Source organism: Nipponia nippon, unplaced genomic scaffold, assembly GCF_047370975.1.
Source record: "Nipponia nippon isolate SJK-2023a ecotype South Korea unplaced genomic scaffold, ASM4737097v1 scaffold_11, whole genome shotgun sequence".
NCBI classification, from domain to species: domain Eukaryota; kingdom Metazoa; phylum Chordata; class Aves; order Pelecaniformes; family Threskiornithidae; genus Nipponia; species Nipponia nippon.
Window position 1 is genome coordinate 6,184,803 of NW_028262302.1, and position 20,772 is coordinate 6,205,574.

The 20,772-nt window shown below is 49.3% G+C and overlaps 3 protein-coding genes across 11 annotated transcripts in view; 2 read left to right on the forward strand and 1 right to left on the reverse strand.

Annotated features, from left to right (window-relative positions):
- Positions 1-12,790, forward strand: part of FLVCR2 (FLVCR choline and putative heme transporter 2) — a 42,707-nt gene extending 29,917 nt beyond the window's left edge. Inside the window, exons 9-11 of one of the 3 annotated variants that reach the window (XM_087747377.1) lie at positions 315-370; positions 2,611-2,708; positions 10,950-12,790. In XM_087747377.1, the coding sequence (XP_087603503.1) occupies positions 315-370; positions 2,611-2,708; positions 10,950-10,956 (161 nt within the window). In that variant the 3' untranslated portion in view covers positions 10,957-12,790. The other 2 variants (XM_009474480.2, XM_087747378.1) reach the window with 2 other exon arrangements.
- Positions 12,791-12,924: 134 nt separating this feature from the next.
- ERG28 (ergosterol biosynthesis 28 homolog) lies at positions 12,925-15,535 on the reverse strand. 2 transcript variants are annotated; one of them, XM_087747384.1, is made up of 4 exons: positions 15,292-15,531; positions 15,008-15,098; positions 13,628-13,746; positions 12,925-13,457 (listed from the first exon to the last, which is right to left on the reverse strand). In XM_087747384.1, the coding sequence occupies exons 1-4, from the start codon at positions 15,422-15,424 to the stop codon at positions 13,378-13,380; spliced, it is 423 nt and encodes a 140-aa protein (XP_087603510.1). In that variant the 5' UTR covers positions 15,425-15,531; the 3' UTR covers positions 12,925-13,377. The 2 variants fall into 2 exon arrangements, with proteins under 2 accessions (XP_087603510.1, XP_087603511.1); XM_087747385.1 differs by lacking the exon at positions 13,628-13,746 and having other exon boundaries at positions 15,292-15,535.
- Positions 15,536-15,782: 247 nt separating this feature from the next.
- The window catches only part of TTLL5 (tubulin tyrosine ligase like 5), a 151,590-nt gene continuing 146,600 nt past the window's right edge, over positions 15,783-20,772 (forward strand). For all 6 annotated transcript variants that reach the window (XR_015702251.1, XR_015702252.1, XR_015702253.1 and 3 more), the window contains exons 1-2: positions 15,783-15,896; positions 16,470-16,636. Coding sequence is in view for 3 of the 6 variants with exons in the window: in XM_087747363.1 (XP_087603489.1) it covers positions 16,557-16,636 (80 nt within the window). In the remaining 3 variants the exon portion in view is untranslated. The remainder of the gene's footprint in view (positions 15,897-16,469; positions 16,637-20,772) is intronic.

Sequence of the window (20,772 nt, forward strand, 5' to 3'; positions counted from 1 at the left end):
CACACAGCAGTCCCATAGCAATGCTGCTGTGCTTATTTAAGCATCTGGTCTGTGTTACAAAGAAGATCCAAGGCTTCTTGCCCTCGCTGCTGGCTGGGGTCTCAAAGATGCGCCTTCTACATGCTGCAATAAGGAGCCTCTATCCTGCCTGTTTCAGAATTGCTCTCTGCCTCATCCAGGAGACCGGTTTCCCTTGTAATGCATTCCTGTCTCCTCTGGGGCTTCTGCTGCCCCTTTGAGTCCTGGGGAAATTGATTTGGGCTCTGCATGGTGACTTAACTGCCTTCACATCTCTCTTCCTTCCTCTGTCCCAGCATTCATTAAGGCTGATCTCCGAAGACAGCAGGCCAATTTGGATAATGAACAGACAGTGAGTAAACCCCCCTTCAATCCCTGCTGTGCCTCTGCTATTAGCTCAGGACAACACCCAACCTCTCCCCTTTCTAGGAATGGGGCTGGCCCTTTCTGAGTTACAACTGCAGCTGCAATTCTCTTCTTTTATCCCACCACTTCTTGCCCAGCCTGTGGGGAAGCTCATTGTTGGCATTTTCAGACAGGTGGCTGTAATCCCAGCTCTGCTAGCAGCTGGGACCTCTGTTTGCTTACTGTTAATGTCAGACAGAATCTGTAGATTCTGGCCCTCTGTGAGTCTGCAGGGCTTCACACATCTTCCTATTGCCTAGGGACAGATGTAGGGCAGCGCTGTGCTTGCTTCTCTCCCCTGACAATGCACTGAGCCCTCCAGTGCTTTGCCCTTGTTTAGAGCTGGGTAACTATTATTCCAGGCCCCTAGGGAGGCAGGTTATTCCTCTTATTACCTGTCCTCAGCTGCCAAGTGGGGTTCAGTGTATGGGACTGGAGGAAGCTAGGTGGCAAAGCCCAAATGAGGGCTGGATCAGCCTGGCTCCCCACCCTTTGCGCAGTGCTGCAGACAAGGCTGCTAGTTCATATGTGAGCACCAGAGCTCAGGGTATGATGTCCCTGTGGCATACTGTGCAATAAATGCAGCTGTTTGCATGTGGGAGAGGGCCTCCAGTGAACTAATTGCAGTGGATACTCTTAGAAGCTCTCCCTGCAGGGAAAGGGAGGGGACTGGTGGTTGTTTGAGGCTCTTTTCCTTATTGCTCTGGGCTCCTCTTCTAGGACGTTAGCAGAGACGTCCACTCAACATTCATGAAGCCATCACCAACCATGACTAGCAAAGTGCATAAGCTCAGTTCTCTGCTGGCTCAAGTCGGCTCTTTTCAGAAGACAGTGCTACCTTCCTCCAGATAATCTAACCAGTCTGATCTGGAGAGAGACCGGAAGGTCCAAGAAGCAGCTCTACTCCAACTGGCTGCTCAGGAAGGTGGATTTTCAATTAAAAAATATATGCTTTTATATTTTTATTTTTTATTTATTTTTACTGAACTATCTGAGCACGAATGCAGGGGGTAGAATAAGTAAAGGGAATTGATTCTGCCTTGAATAGTTCTTGCACATATAATTTTAGACTAGATGGGGGGAAAAGGCTGTCAAATTTATCTAGTTTGGGTAAAGGAGTCCCCCCCCATTGTCATAACTTAAAAAGAATTCCTGCTTTTTTTCTGCACTGAGGCTTACAGCTTTGGCTGATTTTAGCAGTGGTGAGCATCATGGTCTACGGGACCAAGTAGAAGACAACTGGTCTCCCAGAATCCTGGCATGAATGGGGCTAACTGGAACACAGCTAAGCTGAGCTGGGGTAAAGGCCAGTCTGTTTTGATATAAACTGCTTGAATCCCTTGCTTAACAGTGCTTAAGTCAAAGGCAGAAGATGAATTGTAAGGCCAAACCATCCTCTGCAAGCCCTGAGGCAGCAGGGTTGAAATGAGAGGTGCTGGTGGCACTGTGGGTTAATTCATAACACGTATGTGGAAGGTCCAGGAAATATCATGGTCCTTTGGCAGTGAACAGGATGCCTAGTAGTAGTACGGTCCTTTCCCTTTGTCAGACACTTCTCTCACCAGATGAATTTTACACTTTTGCTTAAGCCATTTTTAGTATACGTCTTTCTAGTATAAATACAATTGTAAGAGCTTGCTGCTGGAGCGGGGAGGGTGTTGACAACAGAGCAAAGGTGGCACAGGTGTCATTTCTGTAATCCTAAAAGCCTCCAGAAGTGACAGCAGTAAAAACCAGAGAGATGTGTGTGAGGTAACAGGTCTCAGTCAGTCAAAAACTTTACTGGCAGCTCCTTCCTGCTGAGGAAGTCATGATGGACACCCCTCCACACCCCCAAATGTGGCCTCCATGTGGCTGAGCACACCTAAGAACTTCTCAAGCTTAACAAACAACCCCAGGTGCTCGACTGTCTGAAGGTGGGCTGAACCTGATGTTCTGTGCTAATGTGGATGCCTCAGTCAGGGGAGCAGCCAGCTGGGCTTGGGCATTGTGTGCTGCCTTTGTGCAGAGCTCTGACGGAGTCAGATACTGAAGCTTTTCTACATGGCACAGCTGCCTTACACATGCTTGGGTGATTTTACTGGTTTCTTCCTTTGCCTGTTCCTCTTTTTTATCCCTTCCCCTTCTGTTTCCCTCCCTGCTTGCCTCTGTCTTTTCTGGGATGGTGACTTGTGGCTATTGTTACAGAGACTCCAAGGCATCAATCAGATCACGGATTATGGGACTGTAGCTTGTAACCCTAACCCTATGAATTCCCATTCCTGCTCACTAGCTCATACACAAAGGTAGGAGAATTGCACTAATCTGCTTCTCTGAACACTCACGGGTGGCACAGGCACCAAGCCAATGGCACTTCTAGGGTGACAGCAATGGCTGTAGAGTACCAAGAATCTTTCTGGCCTTCTCGGGTACCCACCTGAGAGGAAAGACAAGACAGCTTTCAAGAACAGAGTGGAGATCCCACCAGACTCACGTCAGATAGGGGCATAGGGATTCAACTAGGTGCAGCAAGGCAAAGCCTGGTGCTGGAGCAGATGGAGAACTGAACTGTCAGTAAGTTATTGGGGAGAGGAGCTGCAAGTGTTTCGAGACTCTTCTCAGACATTACTTTTACAGTCCAGATTCTTGGCTGGAAGTGATATCGGGAACCCTGCAGAAGAGTTGGCTTTAATCACAGCCAGGGCACATGGCCAACTTCAGGAAGGCAGTTTAAAAACATGTAGCAATAACAGAGTCATTGGGTTGGTGCCTTTTGGTATAAGAATGCCTGAAAATTGTAAAGCTTTGTACTTGCTGATCTGTGAATCTCAATGGCACTTGGCATTTTCTCAGCTGTTGCTCAGAGTGTAACGCTTTATTACTCACTGTCCTCTGCTTCGCACTGACTGGCTGATTTACCAAGTTAACCACGCTATCCTTTGCTTTTTAAGGTGTTCATCGAGTGTGTGTATCACTTAGTGCCACAGCCAACAGGACTAACAGGCAAAACCAGAGTGAGTCCTGGGAAAAACAGCCTTAATCTGCTAAGACTAGAGCGTGTGCTACAGGGAATGTGAAGCTGCCATGCTTTGCTGCAAGCATGAGGAAGAGTCCCACGGGCAGGGAAAGATTTGACTCCAGGCTGAGTGCTTCTGAACCTGGCTCCACGCTCCAGTCTGTGGCAGTTTTAGCAGGGTAGACGTGTGGTGTTGATTTGGGACCAAGTAGTTGAGAAGCTGTAGCTGCATGAGCTCGGCAAGTCTGCTTGGCGTATACTGGTACTTTTTTTGATGGTTGAAGTTTGTCATCGCCTTTGTTAGCAGACCTAGCTTGGTACAATTGCCAGTGTTACCATTGACATCGCAGTTGCAAAACAGACACTGTGAGGCTCAGGCATGTTTCTATATAAGCCCTGTGTCAAAACTGCTTCCAGAATGAAAAGAAAGATGGGTCATTGTCATAGGAGCTTCCCTTCTGAAGGGAACAGAAGGCCAAATACGCGGACCTGACCCGCTTAGGGAAGTCTGCTGCCTCCCTGGGGCCCAGGTTAAAGATGTGAAGAGAAAGCTTCCTACCCTGGTATGGCCCTTAGATTATTATCCATTATTGATTTTTCAGGTAGGCAGCTATGAAGTTGCAACAAGAAGTCCGAGGGCAATCAAGAGAGACTTCAGGGCCTTGGTCTGACTGGTTAAGGGATCAGGAGCACAAGTAGGGTTCTCCTCTGCCCTTCCAGTTGCAGGGAATGATGAGGGAATAAGCAGGAAGAGCCAGCAGATCAATACCTGGCTCCAAGCCTGGTGTCACTGGCAGAATTTTGGGTTTTTTGATCATGGGTTGGTTTACGCAACACCAGGCCTGCTGGTGACAGACCTGTCTCAAAGGGGGAAAAGGATCCTTGGACAGGAGTTAGCAAGGCTCATTGAAAGAGCTTTAAACTAGATTTGAAGGGGGAAAGTGATAAAACCAGGCTTGCTAGAGATAAGCCTGCGGGCAGCACACCAGTGTTTGAGAGACGGTATGCTAGCGAGGTCCTTTGATCTGCCATCTCAGTGGAGGTAGGGGATGGAGATCCATGCAGCAGCAAAGACGCAGGGCTTATTGATGTGTTAGAAACCATGGAAGCGCCTGAGAATGGTCACGTAGGAATTAGGGCCTCTCCCCGCAAAAGGTGGCAGCATCAATAGCCCAACTGAAGTGCATCTACACCAATGTACACAGCATGGGCAACAAACAGGAGGAGCTGGAAGCCATTGTGCAGCAGGAAAACCATGATATAGTTGCCATCACGGAAACATGGTGGGATGACTTGCACAACTGGAGTGCTGCAATGGATGGCTATAAACTCTTCAGAAGGGATAGGTGAGGAAGGAGACACGGTGGGGTAGCCCTGTAAGTCAGAGAGTGTTTTGACCATCTAGAGCTTAATGATGGTGATGATAGGGTTAAATGTTTATGGGTAAGAATCAGGGGGAAGGCCAACAATGCAGATATCATGGTGGGAGTCTGTTACAGGCCACCCAAACAGGATGAAGAGGCAGATAAAACATTCTATAAGCAGCTGGGAGAAGTCTCACAATTGCTAGCCCTTGTTCTTGTGGGGGACTTCAACTTACCAGATATCTGCTGGAAATACAACACACCAGGGAAGAAACAGTCTAGAAGGTTCCTGGAGTGTGTGGAAGGTAACTTCCTGACAGAGCTGGTGAGGGAGCCAACTAGGGAAGGCACTGGACCTCTTGTTTGTGAACAGAGAAGGACTGGTGGGTGATGTGATGGTTGGAGGCTGTCTTGGGCATAGTGATCACAAAATGACAGAGCTTTCAATTCTTGGAGAAGTAAGGAGAAGGGGGGTCAGCAGAACTGCTACCTTGGACTTCCAGAGGGCAGACTTTGGCTTGTTTAGGAGCCTGATTGACAGAGTCCCTTGGGAGGCAGTCCTGAAGGACAAAGGAGTCCAGAAAGGCTGGACATTCTTCAAGAAGGAAACCTTGCAGGCACAGGAGCAGGCCATCCCCATGTGCCGAAAGATGAGCTGGCAGGGGACAGGACCAGCCTGCCTGAACAGAGAGCTTTGGCTGGCACTCAGGAAAAAAAGGAGAGTTTATGACCTTTGGAAGAAGGGGCAGGCAACTCAGGAGGACTGCAAGGATGTCATGAGGTTATGCAGGGAGAAATTTAGAAGGGCCAATGCCCAACTAGAACTTAATCTGGCTACTGCCATAAAAGACAATAAAAAATGTTTCTATGAATACATTAGCAACAAAAGGAGAGCTAAGGAGAATATCGATCCTTTATTGGATGTCGGGGGAAACATAATGACAAAGGACGAGGAAAAGGCTGAGGTACCTGATGCCTTCTTCTTTACCTCAGTCTTTAACAGTAAGACCAGTTGTTCTCTGGGTACCCAGTCCCCTGAGCTGGAAGACAGGGACAGGGAGCAGAACGAAGCCCCCATAATCCAAGGGGAAATGGTTAGCGACCTGCTACACCACATAGACACACACAGTTCTATGGGGCCGGATGGGATCCACACAAGGGTACTGAGGGAGCTGGCAGAAGTGCTCACTAAGCCACTTTCCGTCATCTGTCAGCAGTCCTGGCTGATAGTCCAGCTCCCAGTTGACTGGAGGTTAGCAAATGTGATGCTGATCTACAAGAAGGGCTGGAAGGAGGATCTGGGGAACTACAGGCCTGTCAGCCTGACCTTGGTGCTGGGGAAGGTTATGGAGCAGATGATCCTGAGTGCCATCACATGGCATGTACAGGACAACCGGGTGATCAGGCCCAGTCAGCACAGGTTTACAAAAGGCAGGTCTTGCTTGACCAACCTGATCTATGACAAGGTGACCTGCTTAGTGGTATGCGGGAAAGGCTGTGGATGTTGTCTACCTGGACTTTAGTAAGGCCTTTGACACCATTTCCCACAGCATTCTCCTGGAGAAACTGGCTGCTCGTGGCTTGGATGGGCGTACTCTTTGCTGGGTAAAAAACTGGCTGGATGGCTGGGCCCAAAGAGTTGTGGTGAATGGAGGTTCAACAAGGCTAGGTGCTGGGTCCTGCACTTGGGTTATAGCAACCCCATGCAACGCTACAGGTTTGGGGAAGAGTGGCTGGAAAGCTGTCCAGTGCAAAAGGACCTGGGGGTGTTGGTGGACAGCTGGCTGAATATAAGCCAGCAGTGTGCCCAGGTGGCCAAGAAGGCCGATAGCATTCTGGCTTGCATCAGAAATAGTGTGGCCAGCAGGACAAGGGAAGTGATTGTCTCCCTTCACTTGGCACTGGTGAGGCTGCACCTTGAATCCTGTGTTCAGTTTTGGGCCCCTCACTACAAGAAGGACATTGAGGTGCTGGAGCGTGTCCAAAGAAGGGCAACGAAGCTGGTGAAAGGTCTAGAGCACAAGTCTTATGAGGAGCGGCTGAGGGAACTGGGGTCGTTTAGCCTGGAGAAAATGAGGCTGAGGGGAGACCTTATCATGCTCTACAACTCCCTGAAAGGAGGTTGTAACGAGGTGACTGTCACTCTCTTTTCCCAAGTAACAAGTAATAGGACGAGAGGAAATGGTTTCAAGTTGTGCCAGGGAAGGTTTAGATTGGATATTAGGAAAAATTTCTTCACTGAAAGCTGCCCAGGGAAGTGGTTGAGTCTCCATCCCTGGAGGTATTTAAAAGCCATGTAGATGTGGTGCTTAGGGAGATGGTTTAGTGGTGGACTTGGCAGTGCTAGGTTAATGGTTGGACTTGATGACCTTAAACATCTTTTCCAACCTAAATGATTCTATGATTCTATGGCTGTTGCAAGGAGAAGACTGACACTCAGAGTCAGATGTGAGCTTCCAGAGGATGCAGAGCTGTGGAGCTGTGCAGGCCTCACCCTTCCCACTGAAATACTGTACCATTGGCTGGGTAGCCCTTTTGATGACAGTGGGTGTTCCTCTGTCTTGACCCAATGGAGGTGCAGTCCCATGGTGGAGGTAGGCAGCTGGCTTATTGTTTTCTCTGGGGGCCCATCATCCAGAGTATTGGCCTAACAAGGTGTGATTCTTCCTGGTGAAGAAATAGACATGATCTGATGGAAAACTGTCAAAACCTTTAGCTGGATGTTCAGCTGTTGAGTGGCTTTGGTACTGAGTAGGACTGTGGAACAGCCTGATTTCCCGGTGGATTAAGGAACACACAAGGGAAAAACCCACATGCTGATTCTCATAGGGCAACATCTTCCATTTTCACCTTCTGGTGATGAAATGGAAAGCCTAGAATCTGGCTGAGCTGTTGACTTTGCAGGGAGAAGAGCAACAAATAAAGCCATAGCTTCAGTGACAAGAGTCAGTGTTTATTAGCCTTGACTCTGCCCAGGAATTGCACCCTCTCAGCATCCACCTGTCAGAGCCTTTGGCCACTGCGTCCACACTGCAGGATGTTTTCCCTTCTTCCTGCAGGACCTGCCTTGTGTTCAGAAACAGTTTGTCTTCTATCCGTGCCCTTATCTGCTTACAGCTGTAATTAAACAGATGTTGCAATTAGTAGAGCTTGTAGTGGGAACTAAATTAGCCTAATGGCATTGTGGACACCTTGTCCTCTGTTAATAAAGCTGTAGTGTGGTTCCAATAATACTCCCACTTCTGTCCACCTCAGTTCCAGAGCGCCAGCAGGTTTAGCTTTCTGTATCTCAGGACACTTGGATCAAACGCCTGTTTTACATGATAATGAGTCTCTTTGTGGGCTGCCTTTGTTGTAAGTGCATCTGAAGCCATTCCAGCATTGTGCCTTAAGGTTTCATAGTAGTGTCAGTTGATTCAGCATACACATTATACTCATGCATATGGTGTGTACAGCCTGTGCTCATCTGCTCCTGATTTCCAGCATCCATGCAAACCTTCCTGCATTGTTTCTTTGCATTATGAAATAAGCATCTTTTGCTGATTTTCCATGGTTTGTTTTGACTCAGGAGTGAATTGTTCAAGAAAAGTCTTACGCAATGTTTCTTTGGAAATATTTTTAAGCTTGTGTGGGTTTTTAAGAGAGCAGCTATCATATAGAGTGCCGGATTCCAAAGTGGCAGAACTGTCTTTTCGTTCAAACTGGGCTTTGCTAGGCCTCTTTGAAACTTGCAAATCTGATTAATGTGTGTTCAGGGCACTCGAGACTACTTTGTGCTGGTCTTATATAGTGGTAGATAAATTGAATTTTTTTTTGTGTGTGTGAAGAAACTATTCTTGATAGCAGAGAGTATGGAGTAAAGTGGTTTCAGACTTTGTCCTGGTTTTTGAATTGTAATATAATTAAAAACTTTCGTCTGGGCTGTTATGCTACCAGCAGGGCTGAGCACTGATGAGTGGATGATTTTGGATGAGCAGTGACCTGCTGTAGGTGTACAGCCACAGCAAGGGATTTGTTTAAAACAGGACTGAAGTTCCGCTGTGTCCTCAAACCACGTCCTGGATAAGTCAGGACTCGATCAGGGCCAAGTACCTTTTTTCGCTGGTTGTATGTATGCAAAGATGCATCTGATGGATCTCAGTGGACTACCCAAAAGCATGTTGCTTTTTCCTCCCAAGGCCAGTGTGATTTAGTGGCTGGCTTAGGGAATTAGGGCAAGCATCCACCCTCAGTAGCTTACTGGAGTCCCTTGTAAGCTGTAGCATGCTTACCCTCTAGTGAAATACTGCCAATAAAAAAAAAACCCTGCTGGAATTTTGCGTAGTAGGCACAAATGGTGTGTACCCCATCCCCTGCTTCCCAAACTTCCCTGCTCCCTTTCTGGGCTTACCATGTGGCAAGCAGCCTTCTCCTCCTATCCCAAAGCCATGGGCAGGCCTTCTGCACGCCCTTTTCCAGTACTGTGACTCCCAGCTGTGAGAGCAGCCTTCCTTTCCCAAGGCATCGGAGCCCTGCAGGCTGGCTAATCTCCTAAACCTCTGTTTCTGTAGCTCCACAGCAGGTAGTGGTGTTCAGACCCCAGCGGTGCTTGGGGAGCCTGTTTGGAGTTGCCAGATTGCTTCCATGATGCATTCTGGTGGGGTTTCCCAAGGCTAAATGCAGCTTTCCCCTTACTCCTGCCTCTGGCACTACTTCATGCACTCCCCTACCCCTCCTGCTGATAGGATTTCCCTCTTTGCACTTCTGGCTTTTGCTGCCAGGCAGCTCTTTGAAGCTTTCCTGATCTCACTCCTCTGCTTTGGGATACTGCTGATGACCTCTATAAAACCTTTTCACCTGCAGTTTGTGTAAGAGGCTACTCAAAATGAGACTGTTTCGTATCATCTCTTGCTTCCATGCTGCCTGGACTTCTCTTGAACTGCACTGGGGATGTGAACCTCTTTCCCGTGCACCTCTGACTCCTGCCTCAGATGTCAGTCTTGCCCCACAGTGAGTTAACTCAGAGCCCAGGCTGTGGGAGGCTCCACATTTACCCTTCCTGGTCTGCATGCTGTCTTCTGAATCGGTGACAACTGGGCTGTCTCACTGTGAGCGGAGTCAGAACTTGGAGAGAGGTATCTGAAATGCCCTGGAGGAAGGAGAAGTCTCTGGTCCCATCCTAACACACCCCAGAAAGGGTCAGCAGAGAGCTCATCGAACTCCACTCAGGAAGGCTGAAGTGCAATTGCGAAAGTTTGGCTGTTTCATGCATCCCAGGATAGTGCGGTAATTGGGCAGCGGCCTCCGTTGTCCTTGCTTTTCCTCTGGGAGATGACTTTACAGCTCCCTCCATTTTAAGGGAAGAAATTGTAGGAGGGTTCAAGTAATCAGGCTAATTCTTCTATAGGATTTGTGCAGTAAAAAACTTGTGTATGTTTGCCTCTCATTTCTTATGGCTCTTTAAGATATGACTAATGAACTTTGAAGAAGACCTTATCTATACCACTCTGTGGCATTATCCCAGCCATAAGTCCAAGCTGGGGACAGGGAAGAAGCAGGGCAGAGGGTGCCAGCCCTGAATGGGGGGGTGGGGATGAAAAGACTTGAAGATGAGCAGAACCAGCAATCTGTCTGGGAGTTGAAGAGGCCCTTGGACGTGCCAGAGTAAGGACAGAGAGGAGCTAGTTGCTGTGCTGAGCCTCCTGAGGGTGCACAGGATGCAGGTTCTCTCTGGTGCTTGCACAGACACTGTGCTGCCCCATGGCATGAAGGGGGAGTTCCCCGTTCCTTCCCTTGCCCAGGGAACCAGCCCTGCAGCTTCACTGCTTTGAGGCTGATCTTGTGTCACAGTGAAACGTCTTCAGTGAGCTGGCTGTGGGGCTGATATCTGGGCCTGTACAGCTTCTGTGAATTAACTGTGGTCTGAGGACTACAGCAAGTAGCTTAAGGGAAGTGGGACCCTTGCTCTGCCCTGCTGCCCCAGTGCCCCTTGTCTGGGCAGTAGAAGGGTCTGGAGAAGGAGGAGGGAACTAGGTGCACCCTCCGAGGATAGTGATTCTTCTTTGGGGATTTCTGCACACTAGCAGGGAGCTATGAATTAGCCAGCCTCTGGCCAGCTGGTCTCTCTGAAGCCTGGGTCTGGCTACCCAGGATCCTAACCATATTGTTTTTCTCTGTCTGACTTGCAGAAAGTGATGCCAGAAGCCTGCACTGATCCCATAGTCATTGAGGAATCAAAGCTGTGAAATGAAGGGGTGGCAGAGCTAGGACATGCAGCCTCCCTCATTCCCGTCTTTGCTACCTACACTGTCCTCCTGTTACATGCACACTCAGGACAGGAGCCCAGTGAACTGCTTGTGGAGAGTGTGAAAGAGCAAAACAAGAAGGGAGTTGCTCTCTTCAGTTATACCTCTGCATCTTGCTGTTTTGGAGACTTTGCTGCTTGGGAGGAAAAGTTGGGAAAACCCAATGCTTCCCCCCATCCCACCATGTATGCTTGGAAAAGAAAAAGCACACGTGCTGAGAAAAGCCATAGTTCCAGGCTAGCCCTGAGCACATGAGGGTGGCACCCTGCACATGTCTGTGTCTCCTCTCACAGGCAAGCTGTGACATGAAATGCAGAAGCTGGACCACGCTTACTCTGTGAGCAGCCCTGGAAGAGCTTTCAGCTGGCTTTCAGGAACAGGGATTGCTCTGCCTCGGTGCCTGTGATGCTGTGTTACACAGGTGATGGCAGAGGCCTCAGCACATCACCAGCAAGTGCAAAGCAGTGCATCTGCTGCTGGCTCTGGTTTTATTATGTGGCTGTCCCAGATGAAGCACTCTTAGTCTGCAGATAAACCTCTGCTCAGAATTCACTGAGGTTGCCCTGATGTTCCTATATATTAGGAGTAATCGAGAGATATGAATATGCCTCCTCCCTGGAGGCAAGGACTAGGTCTGCAGCTTATATTGAAGCTACAGCCTAAGCCCAGCTCATCACTACACTAGCAACAGGAGTGAGTCAAACCACAAGCTCCCTGGGCTGAGGACTGTGCCTTCCTCCTTAAAGTGCCTTTTGCATGTTTCAACACTACATAAAAACTTTTGTGAAGTGTTACATTTTGATAACCAGCCAAGGCTGTGTTGCTCTTCACAGCCACAGAGAGGGGTCTGAGTATGATGGGAATCCAGATTTGCTCCAGTGTGGAAGCTTCCTACAGAAGAAGCAGCCCTCTAACCAGCATTTGTGTCTTGTAGACACTGCCCCTCTGTATGCTGCTGCTTATCTTCTAAACACATATGTAGATCCTTATATCCCTTCTCCTTCCTTTCCAGCATTCCTCCACTGGTGGAGACATCAAGTGTCCTTATACTCCTTAAATCATGCAGTTATGCATATATCGGGGGGGGGCAAAAACCACAACCAGGTGGAATGGATAAAAATAGTCCTCTCTGACATACCATTTTTGACAAAATGTTTTTTGGGTGAAATTATACAGTCTTTTGACACATTAAAAAATTTCAAGTCCTATCTTGGATAGTTTGGGATTGGGGATGGGGGTCTAAAATGGCTTTTCAATAGAAGTTTTTATATAAAATAAAAACATTTGAAGTGTACAATGAAACCAAACACACTCATATTAAATGGTTGAAACAGTTTATATCTGGCTCTTTTAATAGCCTGAAATGTTTTGCAGAACGGAAAAATCATCTTTCTGCCCAGTGCTACTGTTGTGCTCTTTACCTCCCTTCTGTGTTTTTCCTCTCTTTCTTCTGCACATGCACCATCTTCCCAGCTAGGAGATCCTGCTGGTTCCTTCCTACCTTCTGTGCACTGCCCATCTGCTTCGGGCATTATTTCATTTAGGTCTAAGCAACCTGTTCCTGTTTTCTCCGTCTTCTGTAGTTATAGCTCACTGCAAAGGTAACTCAGTCCTTGCTCACAGACGCATGCAGGCTGCTGTCACCAGCATGCTGCAGAAGCGAGAGCTGCAACAGCTCTCTTCGTGGGTGTGTGACGTGAGCGGTCAGACCTGGAACTTTGTGGGAAGGAGTCAGGGAAAGGTGGGTTTGCTGTAAAGAGATGATTTATCCTGCAACATACGGTAGAAACTGCTGTTTGCTCTGAGGCTGTACATCCTCTACCTGCTGCTGTGTAGCAGAAAGACAGACGTAGCACCCTGCAGTTTTCTGTCATTTATTAGAAATGGCCCCTGAGGAACACAGACATGCAAGTTACACAGCAGTGCCAGGGGCAGCACACGTTCTCTTTTTCTGGTCCGAAGTGCTCAGTGGATCCTGGGTAGCACTACACCTCCTCCCCACAGGTACACTGGGAGAGAAGTCCTTCACGCACTGGGCACGCCTGAGACGTTCCCTGCTATCCTCCGGGGAGGCAGTCACCAACTGCCCCCTGCAAGCTTTGACACAAACTCCTCTGGGACTTGGTCTTTGACATCAGTCAGTTGAAATGTTGCCTGGACAAGAAAAAACACTTGGTAATGAAGAATGATTGACAGAGTCCAACACTGATCCACCAGCGGGACTGGTGTCCTGGAGAAGTTCAGCCGAGCTTTAGTGGAAGTTTGGCGGTGAAGACAGGAGACAACGCTGACCTACATAGGGCCCTCAGCTTCAGTTTTTCTTCTTGTTTTGTGACAGTGCTTCTACCTCCAGGTACTGCAGCCCAATCAACATCCCCAAGATTGAGAAACCTGTGATGGAGATGCAGGATGAGTTGCGTAGGAAATGCTGGACAGGAGATGAGACATTCCCTCCCACCATCCCCTCCCTGCCCTTAGCTCACAGCCCCATGGAGAGTTTTTCTGGGGGGGTCATAGCTCCAAGGAACATTTGTGGGGGGAGGACGCAGAGCTCTACTTACTTGCTACCATGAGGGGTGCCATAACTCCAATTGTCAAGGCTGCAGTGTGGTAGATGAAGACCTCAGAGAGGAAGTGAACAAGGGCCAAAAAGAAGGTGAAGAGCGTGATGTAATAGAGGCTGTTGGAGAGCAGAAAGAAGCAGGTTATCCTATAGCCCATAGTATGAGCATGAGCATGGATGAGTGAGAAAGAGGCAAACCTGCATGCTGCCCCATCTGTCCTTACTGTGGCAGCACAGAGGGCACTTGGTCCCTTGCCTAGTGAGGTGCAAAACCTCCCTGGGCAACAGCTGAGAGGAGAAGAGGGCAGCGTGTTCAATGGTGCACTGAAACTCACAGGCATTATCTGGCCTGAAGGCAGGCGAAGAGGGGAGAGCAAGGGTAGGGCACCGGTTGAAGTGAGAAGCATGTGCGCACACAAAAAGAGGGCGAGAACTGGATGAGCCGAGAACTAGGGCGACAGGACTTGGCTGACTCCAGGCTGCATCACCCAACACGTCTTCTCACCTGTGCTCTGCTACCCTCTAGGGGCCACAGCTGTGGAAACGGAGCAGGTCCAAGAGATGCAAGACAAAAAATCTTTCTAAGAAACAACGGGCTTCATGGTAACTAGCATTTCCACCACTCCCTAAAAACAGATAATTGAGTCCCTGCACTTCCCTACCACAGACAAGCCTAGGTAATCCAAGGACACACTGCCAGGTGAACAGTGACTTCTGCTGCGGGGCTGGAGGAGGCGGTGACAAGACAGTGAGTTCTAGCAACCTCCAACACAGGCTTTGTCTAGCACAGACCCAGAGTCAGCCCACTTGGAAATCCCTCTCAGAAATACCGCTGTTACCACAGGGAGAAATGGCCGGCCTGCCTCCCACCACAGCACCAGGCTGCACCTCAGGCCCTGTCCTCAGCCCCAGGTAAGAGTGTATGGAAGAAGGCAGCGGGTTAAGACCACTGCAAGGGGCCTCTCAACCTGCCACAGTCTTTAGCAGAGCTGTCATAGGAAAAGAAGTACCGAGCATCAGTCAGACCACAACATTAGCAATTGCTTAATGTCAATAGAGCGGCAACGCCATCAGAATATGCTTTCCAAGCTGGAGCTCAGAAATTTGTGACATAAGAAGTTCTCGGATCTACCAATTTCTGCCTGAGCTAAGAAGCAGAACCCCGATGCGCAGGCTCTCCCCACAGAGGCAGAAGGGAGCAGCAGTTAACAGACAAATCCCACACTGCTATTTAAGCTTTTTCAGGGGAACGCTTTCAACCCTACACAACAGGAACAGCTTTTGATTCCCCACCTCCTCCGCGCTGCCCTCTAAGCTAGCCGCTCGGGTTGTGACTAGCAAGCAAACCGAAGGATTTCTCCGGTGCTCCGTTACGTACGTCCTATTGCGGATGTCGATGGCGCAGAGGCAGCGGATCACTGATGACAGCAGGGTCCAGACGCCAAAGGTCCGAGCCTGGAGCCCGTTCACTGCGCAAAGAAGGGGGGAGCACATGGAGACCGCGCCCCGCCCCGCCGGCCAGCCCCCATCCCCGCCGGCGAGGCGCACGCCGGGGCAGCAGGCGGCTCCCGGGCCCGAGAGCAGCCGCTGAGGCGGGGCCCCGAGGAAGCCCGCGGCTGGAAGGCGACCTCCAGGCCCCGGGGCGGCCGGCGCGGCCCTTACCGAGGCCGGGGCCGGCGGTGTACAGCTTCTCCGAGAGGAAGCTGTGGTCGCGGAAGCTCTGCAGGGTGTTCCCGGCGGCGATGACCGACACCATCACCAGCCAGCTGCGCAGCACGTTCAGGAACCGGCTCATCCTCCCGGCCGCCGCGAAGCCTGCCCGCAAGGACCGGGCCGCCGTCGCCTCCCGCTGCCGGCCGCGCTCTCACCGGGGCCCCACCCGCTCCCGCAACGCACGCCGCCGCCTAGCACTCCCATTGGCCGCGGGCGCGCCGCTCCATTCACGCACCACGCTGACGTAAGGGCTTCCACCGCCAATCGAACGCCTCGCCGGCCGGGAGGCGCTCCCGCCCCCCCGTGGCCCCGCCCACCGCGCGGGAGGCGGTCCGAGCGGCGGCGGTGGGCGGGGAAAAGGCGGGGCGCGCGGCCGGCCTGTTGCGCCTGCGCGCTGGGACGGGCGGGGGGGCGCCTGCGCAGTGGGGACGAGGCGGGGCCGTCGCCCCTCGGTTGTTGTAGTAACGGGGAAGCGGCGGGAGGGGCCGCGGCTGGCGGGCTGCCCTGCCCTGCCCTGTCCGCCCGCCCCGCCGGCTGGGGCGATGCGGGAGCAGGTACGGGGAGCGGAGGGAGCTGCTGGCGAGGGGCGCTTGGCCGGCGGCCCCGCGGTGGGAGCCGCGGCCCCTCGGGCGCTCCCCGCCTCTCTTGCTTCGCCGGGGGCCGCCGCAGGCCGCCGGGCCCGGCAGCAGCGGGCTGGGCCGGGTCTCAGCCGCCCCTCCGGGCGCGGCCGGGGCTGAGGGCTGTTCCCGCGCCCGTGGAGGCGTAGCAGTGTCCGGCTGGCCCCGGGCGGCGGGGGAGCCGTGGCGGCGGGGAGAAGCAGGCGTTTCCCGCTGGGCCGGGCCTGGCCGGCCTGGTGCGGCTCTGCGGCCGGAGGCAGGGCAGGGCAGGGCAGGGGCGCGCTTCAGCGGTAAGCGCCTGAATGGCTCTCACGGGCAGGTGGGGAGTAATCTGCTGGAAGGCGATGCTTCTTTCTACACTGTCCTGGCTAGGAGGTGATGTACAGCCTGTAACAAGCTTGTTGATAGTCCTGTGAGAAATACGCATTGACAGGAGGTGGGAGTTAAGTTACCTCCTTTCTCTTGCTGTCCTGCTCAGCTGTGCGTTCATGCTTTTAATCCTTATTGCAGGTAACTGCTCTTGCAAGGTCCCTTGAATCTGCAGGAAGGAGTCCTGGAGGCTACTGAGGCTGGGCTGTATGAGAACTCCCAGAGGAAATGCCAGTTGGGATGGCTCGAGACCTGGAGGAAACTGGCTCATCCTCAGAGGAGGAGGAAGATATTGTAGATGGGCTGGAGTAAGTAGGAAAAAAACCTCTTAACTGTTTCTATCTTCCTGTGCTTCCTGCCGGATTTGTACTAATCTGAAAAGACAGTTGCATTCCTTACCCTCCTCCTCCTCCCTGTAAAGTGGAAGATGGTTGGTTTGAGCCTCAAGCCTGTGGGCAGGCTACCTACATTTGTAGCCTAAAAGACCACCATATTCATCAGGGTTGGAGGTGCAGTGCTTCCTTGGCTACTCTAAAGTCCGTAGCTTCATTGATCTCTTCCTGTCATGTTCCTAAGCTGGGAACTTTCTTGATGATGTTTAAGAAAATGAAAGAAATGAATGTCCTTTCTTTTTGTTTGTTTCATTTTTTGTTTTTAGTTTTTACTTTGCTGCAGAGAGTGAAAATGTGCTGTACAGTATACTGATACGCAATGTTTCATGTCCTCTTTTAAAAACTGTCTTGTGAGAACTCAACTCCTAGAGTTCGTATTACTTACTAGTGTATGTTTGTTCCATCTTTGTTTAGTAACTTCTTTTATCTTTGCTTGTGAAGGAGTTGCTCCCTTATTCTTTCCCAGAGTGGAATCCCTTTTCCGTTTCAGCTGGACCTACTTTAATATGTACTGTTTGTTTTCTTTTGGGCGCATATTGTGACTGAGTGCCCAGTTGCAAACGGCAGTGACTTAAGGCATTTAGAGGAATGTTGCTTCATACCAAGTAGTTGGCTCGGACTTGCCAGACCCTCATGGATGGAAAGGTCCAGAACTGCCTTCACCTAGAACGTAATTGTAACAGTGTGTCTGCATCAAGTGACTAAGGGTCATGCTAGGAATGAATGACTGTCACCTGGAGGATTGAGCCTTACTGCAAATCCTCAGGACAGGCTTAACATAAACTCCCCTCCTGTTGCCTCAGCTCATTTCCCACTTATATAAGGCTCTGGCCTGTAGTGTAAATTCTGGAAGCTTCTTGGGTCCCTTCCAGTCTGAACAGCTAATTACACCCTAGTAGTTGATTTTTTTTTTTACAGTTTTTTTTAAGAGGTGGTGGAAGCAGATGGGAGTGCTGTGAAGTTAATTTGTCTGGGTGATATTGGTAATAACTTGGTTAAGAGGACCAAGGTTATACTTAAGAGTACTTACTTGTCCTAGCATCAGAAAGTTGCCCTTTTATCTCTGTTCCTGTGTTCTAAGTATAGGAAGTGTTTTGTCTTCTGTGGTTTATCCAGACCTTTGGCAGACAGTGATCATGCACATTCTATAGACAAATGCTTCTGTGTATCTCTGCCAGTCTTTATATTTCTTCTTGTCTGTGTAGACAGAGATGTGTCTCTCCAACCACTCAGTCTCTGTTTTCTGTTAACTTTTTCATGGTTTCATTTCCTTGCACAGTGAGTAATAAGCAGTCTGAGTTTTATTTGCTTAGGGAGGTAGACAGGTTTTCTTTCTGTGGTCTTAATATTTTTATATAACAGATCTTAGGTTTTTTTGTGTGCCCTTAATTCGTTTGAGGAGATGATAGTTCCCGATGTCGCCTTGTTTTGGGCAGAACTGATCACTGTATCTCGGAACCTGTAGCTTGAGTGGTTGGCTGGGGGCATTGTTGTTGAATTCTGGGCCTGCATTCCACTGCATCTGGCAGAAATTAAAAAGGAAGAACACACAAGTTTATCTGTTGTGTTGAGCCAAGCCTATTCTAGTCTCTCAAACTCTGCATGACTGCCTTTTTGTGCACTTCAGAGCCCAGGATTATAACCAGGCAGCATGCACTGACTTGCAGTTCTTAAATTGGAGATGGGAACCTGCATCGTAAGGTCTGTTTGTGTGGATACCAGCAATTATGGTTTATCCTGAATTATAGATCCTGTTTCCAGGCTATAAATCCAGAGAACTGTAACTGTGAAAACTTGTGGGGTTTCTCCCAAATTATACTTGGTTAAATAAATACAAATTAAACAAAACTCTGACTTAGACTGGCGAGACCAACCCAAAAAGAGGATGATCTGGAAGATTCCCTATATAGCTGATTACCAAGGGTGCCTAGCATGTGTGTGTGAGTCAGCACAGGCAGGGCACAGGAACAACCACAAAACCACGGCTGAAATGCAAAGAGTAAATTTATTTTTGTTACCTCACCAACCAGGGGATCCCTGAAGCAGCACCTGGGCAGAGGCACACAAGCAGGGACAGAGGCACCGCAGAGCTCGGTCCATGCTAGAGGATCACTGAACCTGCTGTTTGCCCCTGTTCTTCAGGGATTTATGCAGGCGTAGTTTACCACTGTGCTTTGATCTTGCCCATAGCAGGGCAGGTATCTCAAACATGTTTGATAGGGTGCCTATCTACACAGGTCCCACCATGCAAGTATATCACAGGCCTATGTTGTCTGAACACAGATGTTCTGCTTGTCAAGTACACAAGGAGAGACAACAATTAGAATAATATATGTATTTTTCTATACCCCAGCCGCAAGTCACTTGAGCATGTTTACAATCTTCCTTGCCGATCTTCTGATATTTTCCCACATTCCACCCCCTCGCTCAATGGACCCCTTCTGCTGGGGCTAGCAAAGCTGGAAGTGTTCATCTGGGCCTGTGGGGTGTAGGGCAGGGTAATTTACAGAGGCATGTAATAAACATATAGAAAAAGGAATAAACATATCCCTACAATAATGCTTTGAATCAGGTGTCCCACTCATCCTGTCAGGGAATTAAACCACTCAGCGAGCCAGGTACCACCAGTAGGTTGTTTCATTTGATGCATTAACTCCTGGAGACGTTGAATGTTGTCCTCTACGCTGGCTGATTGATCAGTTATGCTGAAGCAACACATGCCTTCAAAATCGGAGCAGTGTTTATGGTGTTGAAGAAGGAGGCAGTCCACTGCCAATCAATATTTTAATGCTCCTTCGCGTACAGCTGTTACCTACTCAGAAAAAATAGCAATGAGGAACATTAATATCAAAACACTTAGTATAATTCTGTAATATAGCTACTGGGGTTGGCAGGCCAATGAAACATGCTGTCAGGAGATCTGCAGCTGTTAATCTTCTCTCAATACCAAAGGCAGATGAGTTAGTTACAGTAGGGGCCAACCAAATGCAGGTATTTATATGTCAGTCTTGCGGAATTGTATCCATGGCGTGTGCTTCTAGTACAAGACTACAAAGCACGATGAGCCAACCTGTGATAAGGGAGGAAAACAGGAGTGTCATCTCCTTCCAGTAACACATATGCCATTGCTCCAGCTCCTTCAGCTAATATTAGTCTGGCTTTGATAACCTGATGTGGGGTAATTGCCCACACAGATTGAAGAGCTATGGCTTGTGCTTTTTCAGGTTGAAGGTCAATTCGATGTTGGGTTCGTGACACCAATAACACCGTTCCAATGCTGTCTCTTCTAGATAAGGCACTTGTCTTGTTGAAGATACCTGAAGTACAAGATCTCGAGAATCTGATATCAACAAAGGATGTAACATAGGAGGGGAAGTTGGGGTACAGAACCATATGGCATTCTCAGGGGTTATTATATGAATCTTCACATCTAGACTAATAGGTCCTGGTCCCACCATGCAATCTGTTGCTGTAAACAATTCCATTTGCCCTGTAGTTAATATTTTGGGAGAGAATGAGTTGTTCTAATGCTTCAGTTGTGCTATGTTGATTAGCATATTTGGTAGGTTTAGCAAAAAACAGTCTGGAGACTGTATCCACAGCAGTGAATACATATCACCACCCCCTTGACAGGGGCAGGGGGCCCAAGTAATCAACCTGCCAGGTATTCAAGGCCTGCTGACCCCATTTTTATCTTTCCCCATGGCCTAAATAATGCCCTTAAATGTAGCTTTGTACAAATAGTACAATTATATGCACATGCTTTATAAATATGTAATGGCTATTGAAAAGAAAACATTAGCAAGATCTATCGCCACCTTCCAGGTAAATTTTTGCTGACTTTTTTTCTGTAAGAGTAACCACGTCTGGTACTGTAACTGTGTGTGTGTGGGTGACTTTATTAAATTCTCTGTAATCTACAGTCATTCTCCAAGTGCCGTCTGGTTTTCAAACAGAAACAGGTAATCCAAAGCATGTTCGATAGGGTGCCTCTAGGTGTATCACAAGCCTATGTTATCTGAACACAGATGTTCTACTTGTCAAACACACAA

Bases quoted from the DNA above. Each gene is read 5' to 3' on its own strand.
- ERG28 (XM_087747384.1), bottom strand. From the start codon at position 15,424: ATGAGCCGGTTCCTGAACGTGCTGCGCAGCTGGCTGGTGATGGTGTCG. The intron at 15,099-15,291 runs GTAAGGGCCGCG...TTCTTTGCGCAG, and splicing joins CACCGCCGGCCCCGGCCTCG to TGAACGGGCTCCAGGCTCGG. The intron at 13,458-13,627 runs GTAAGTAGAGCT...TCTCCATCACAG, and splicing joins GGCACCCCTCATGGTAGCAA to GTTTCTCAATCTTGGGGATG.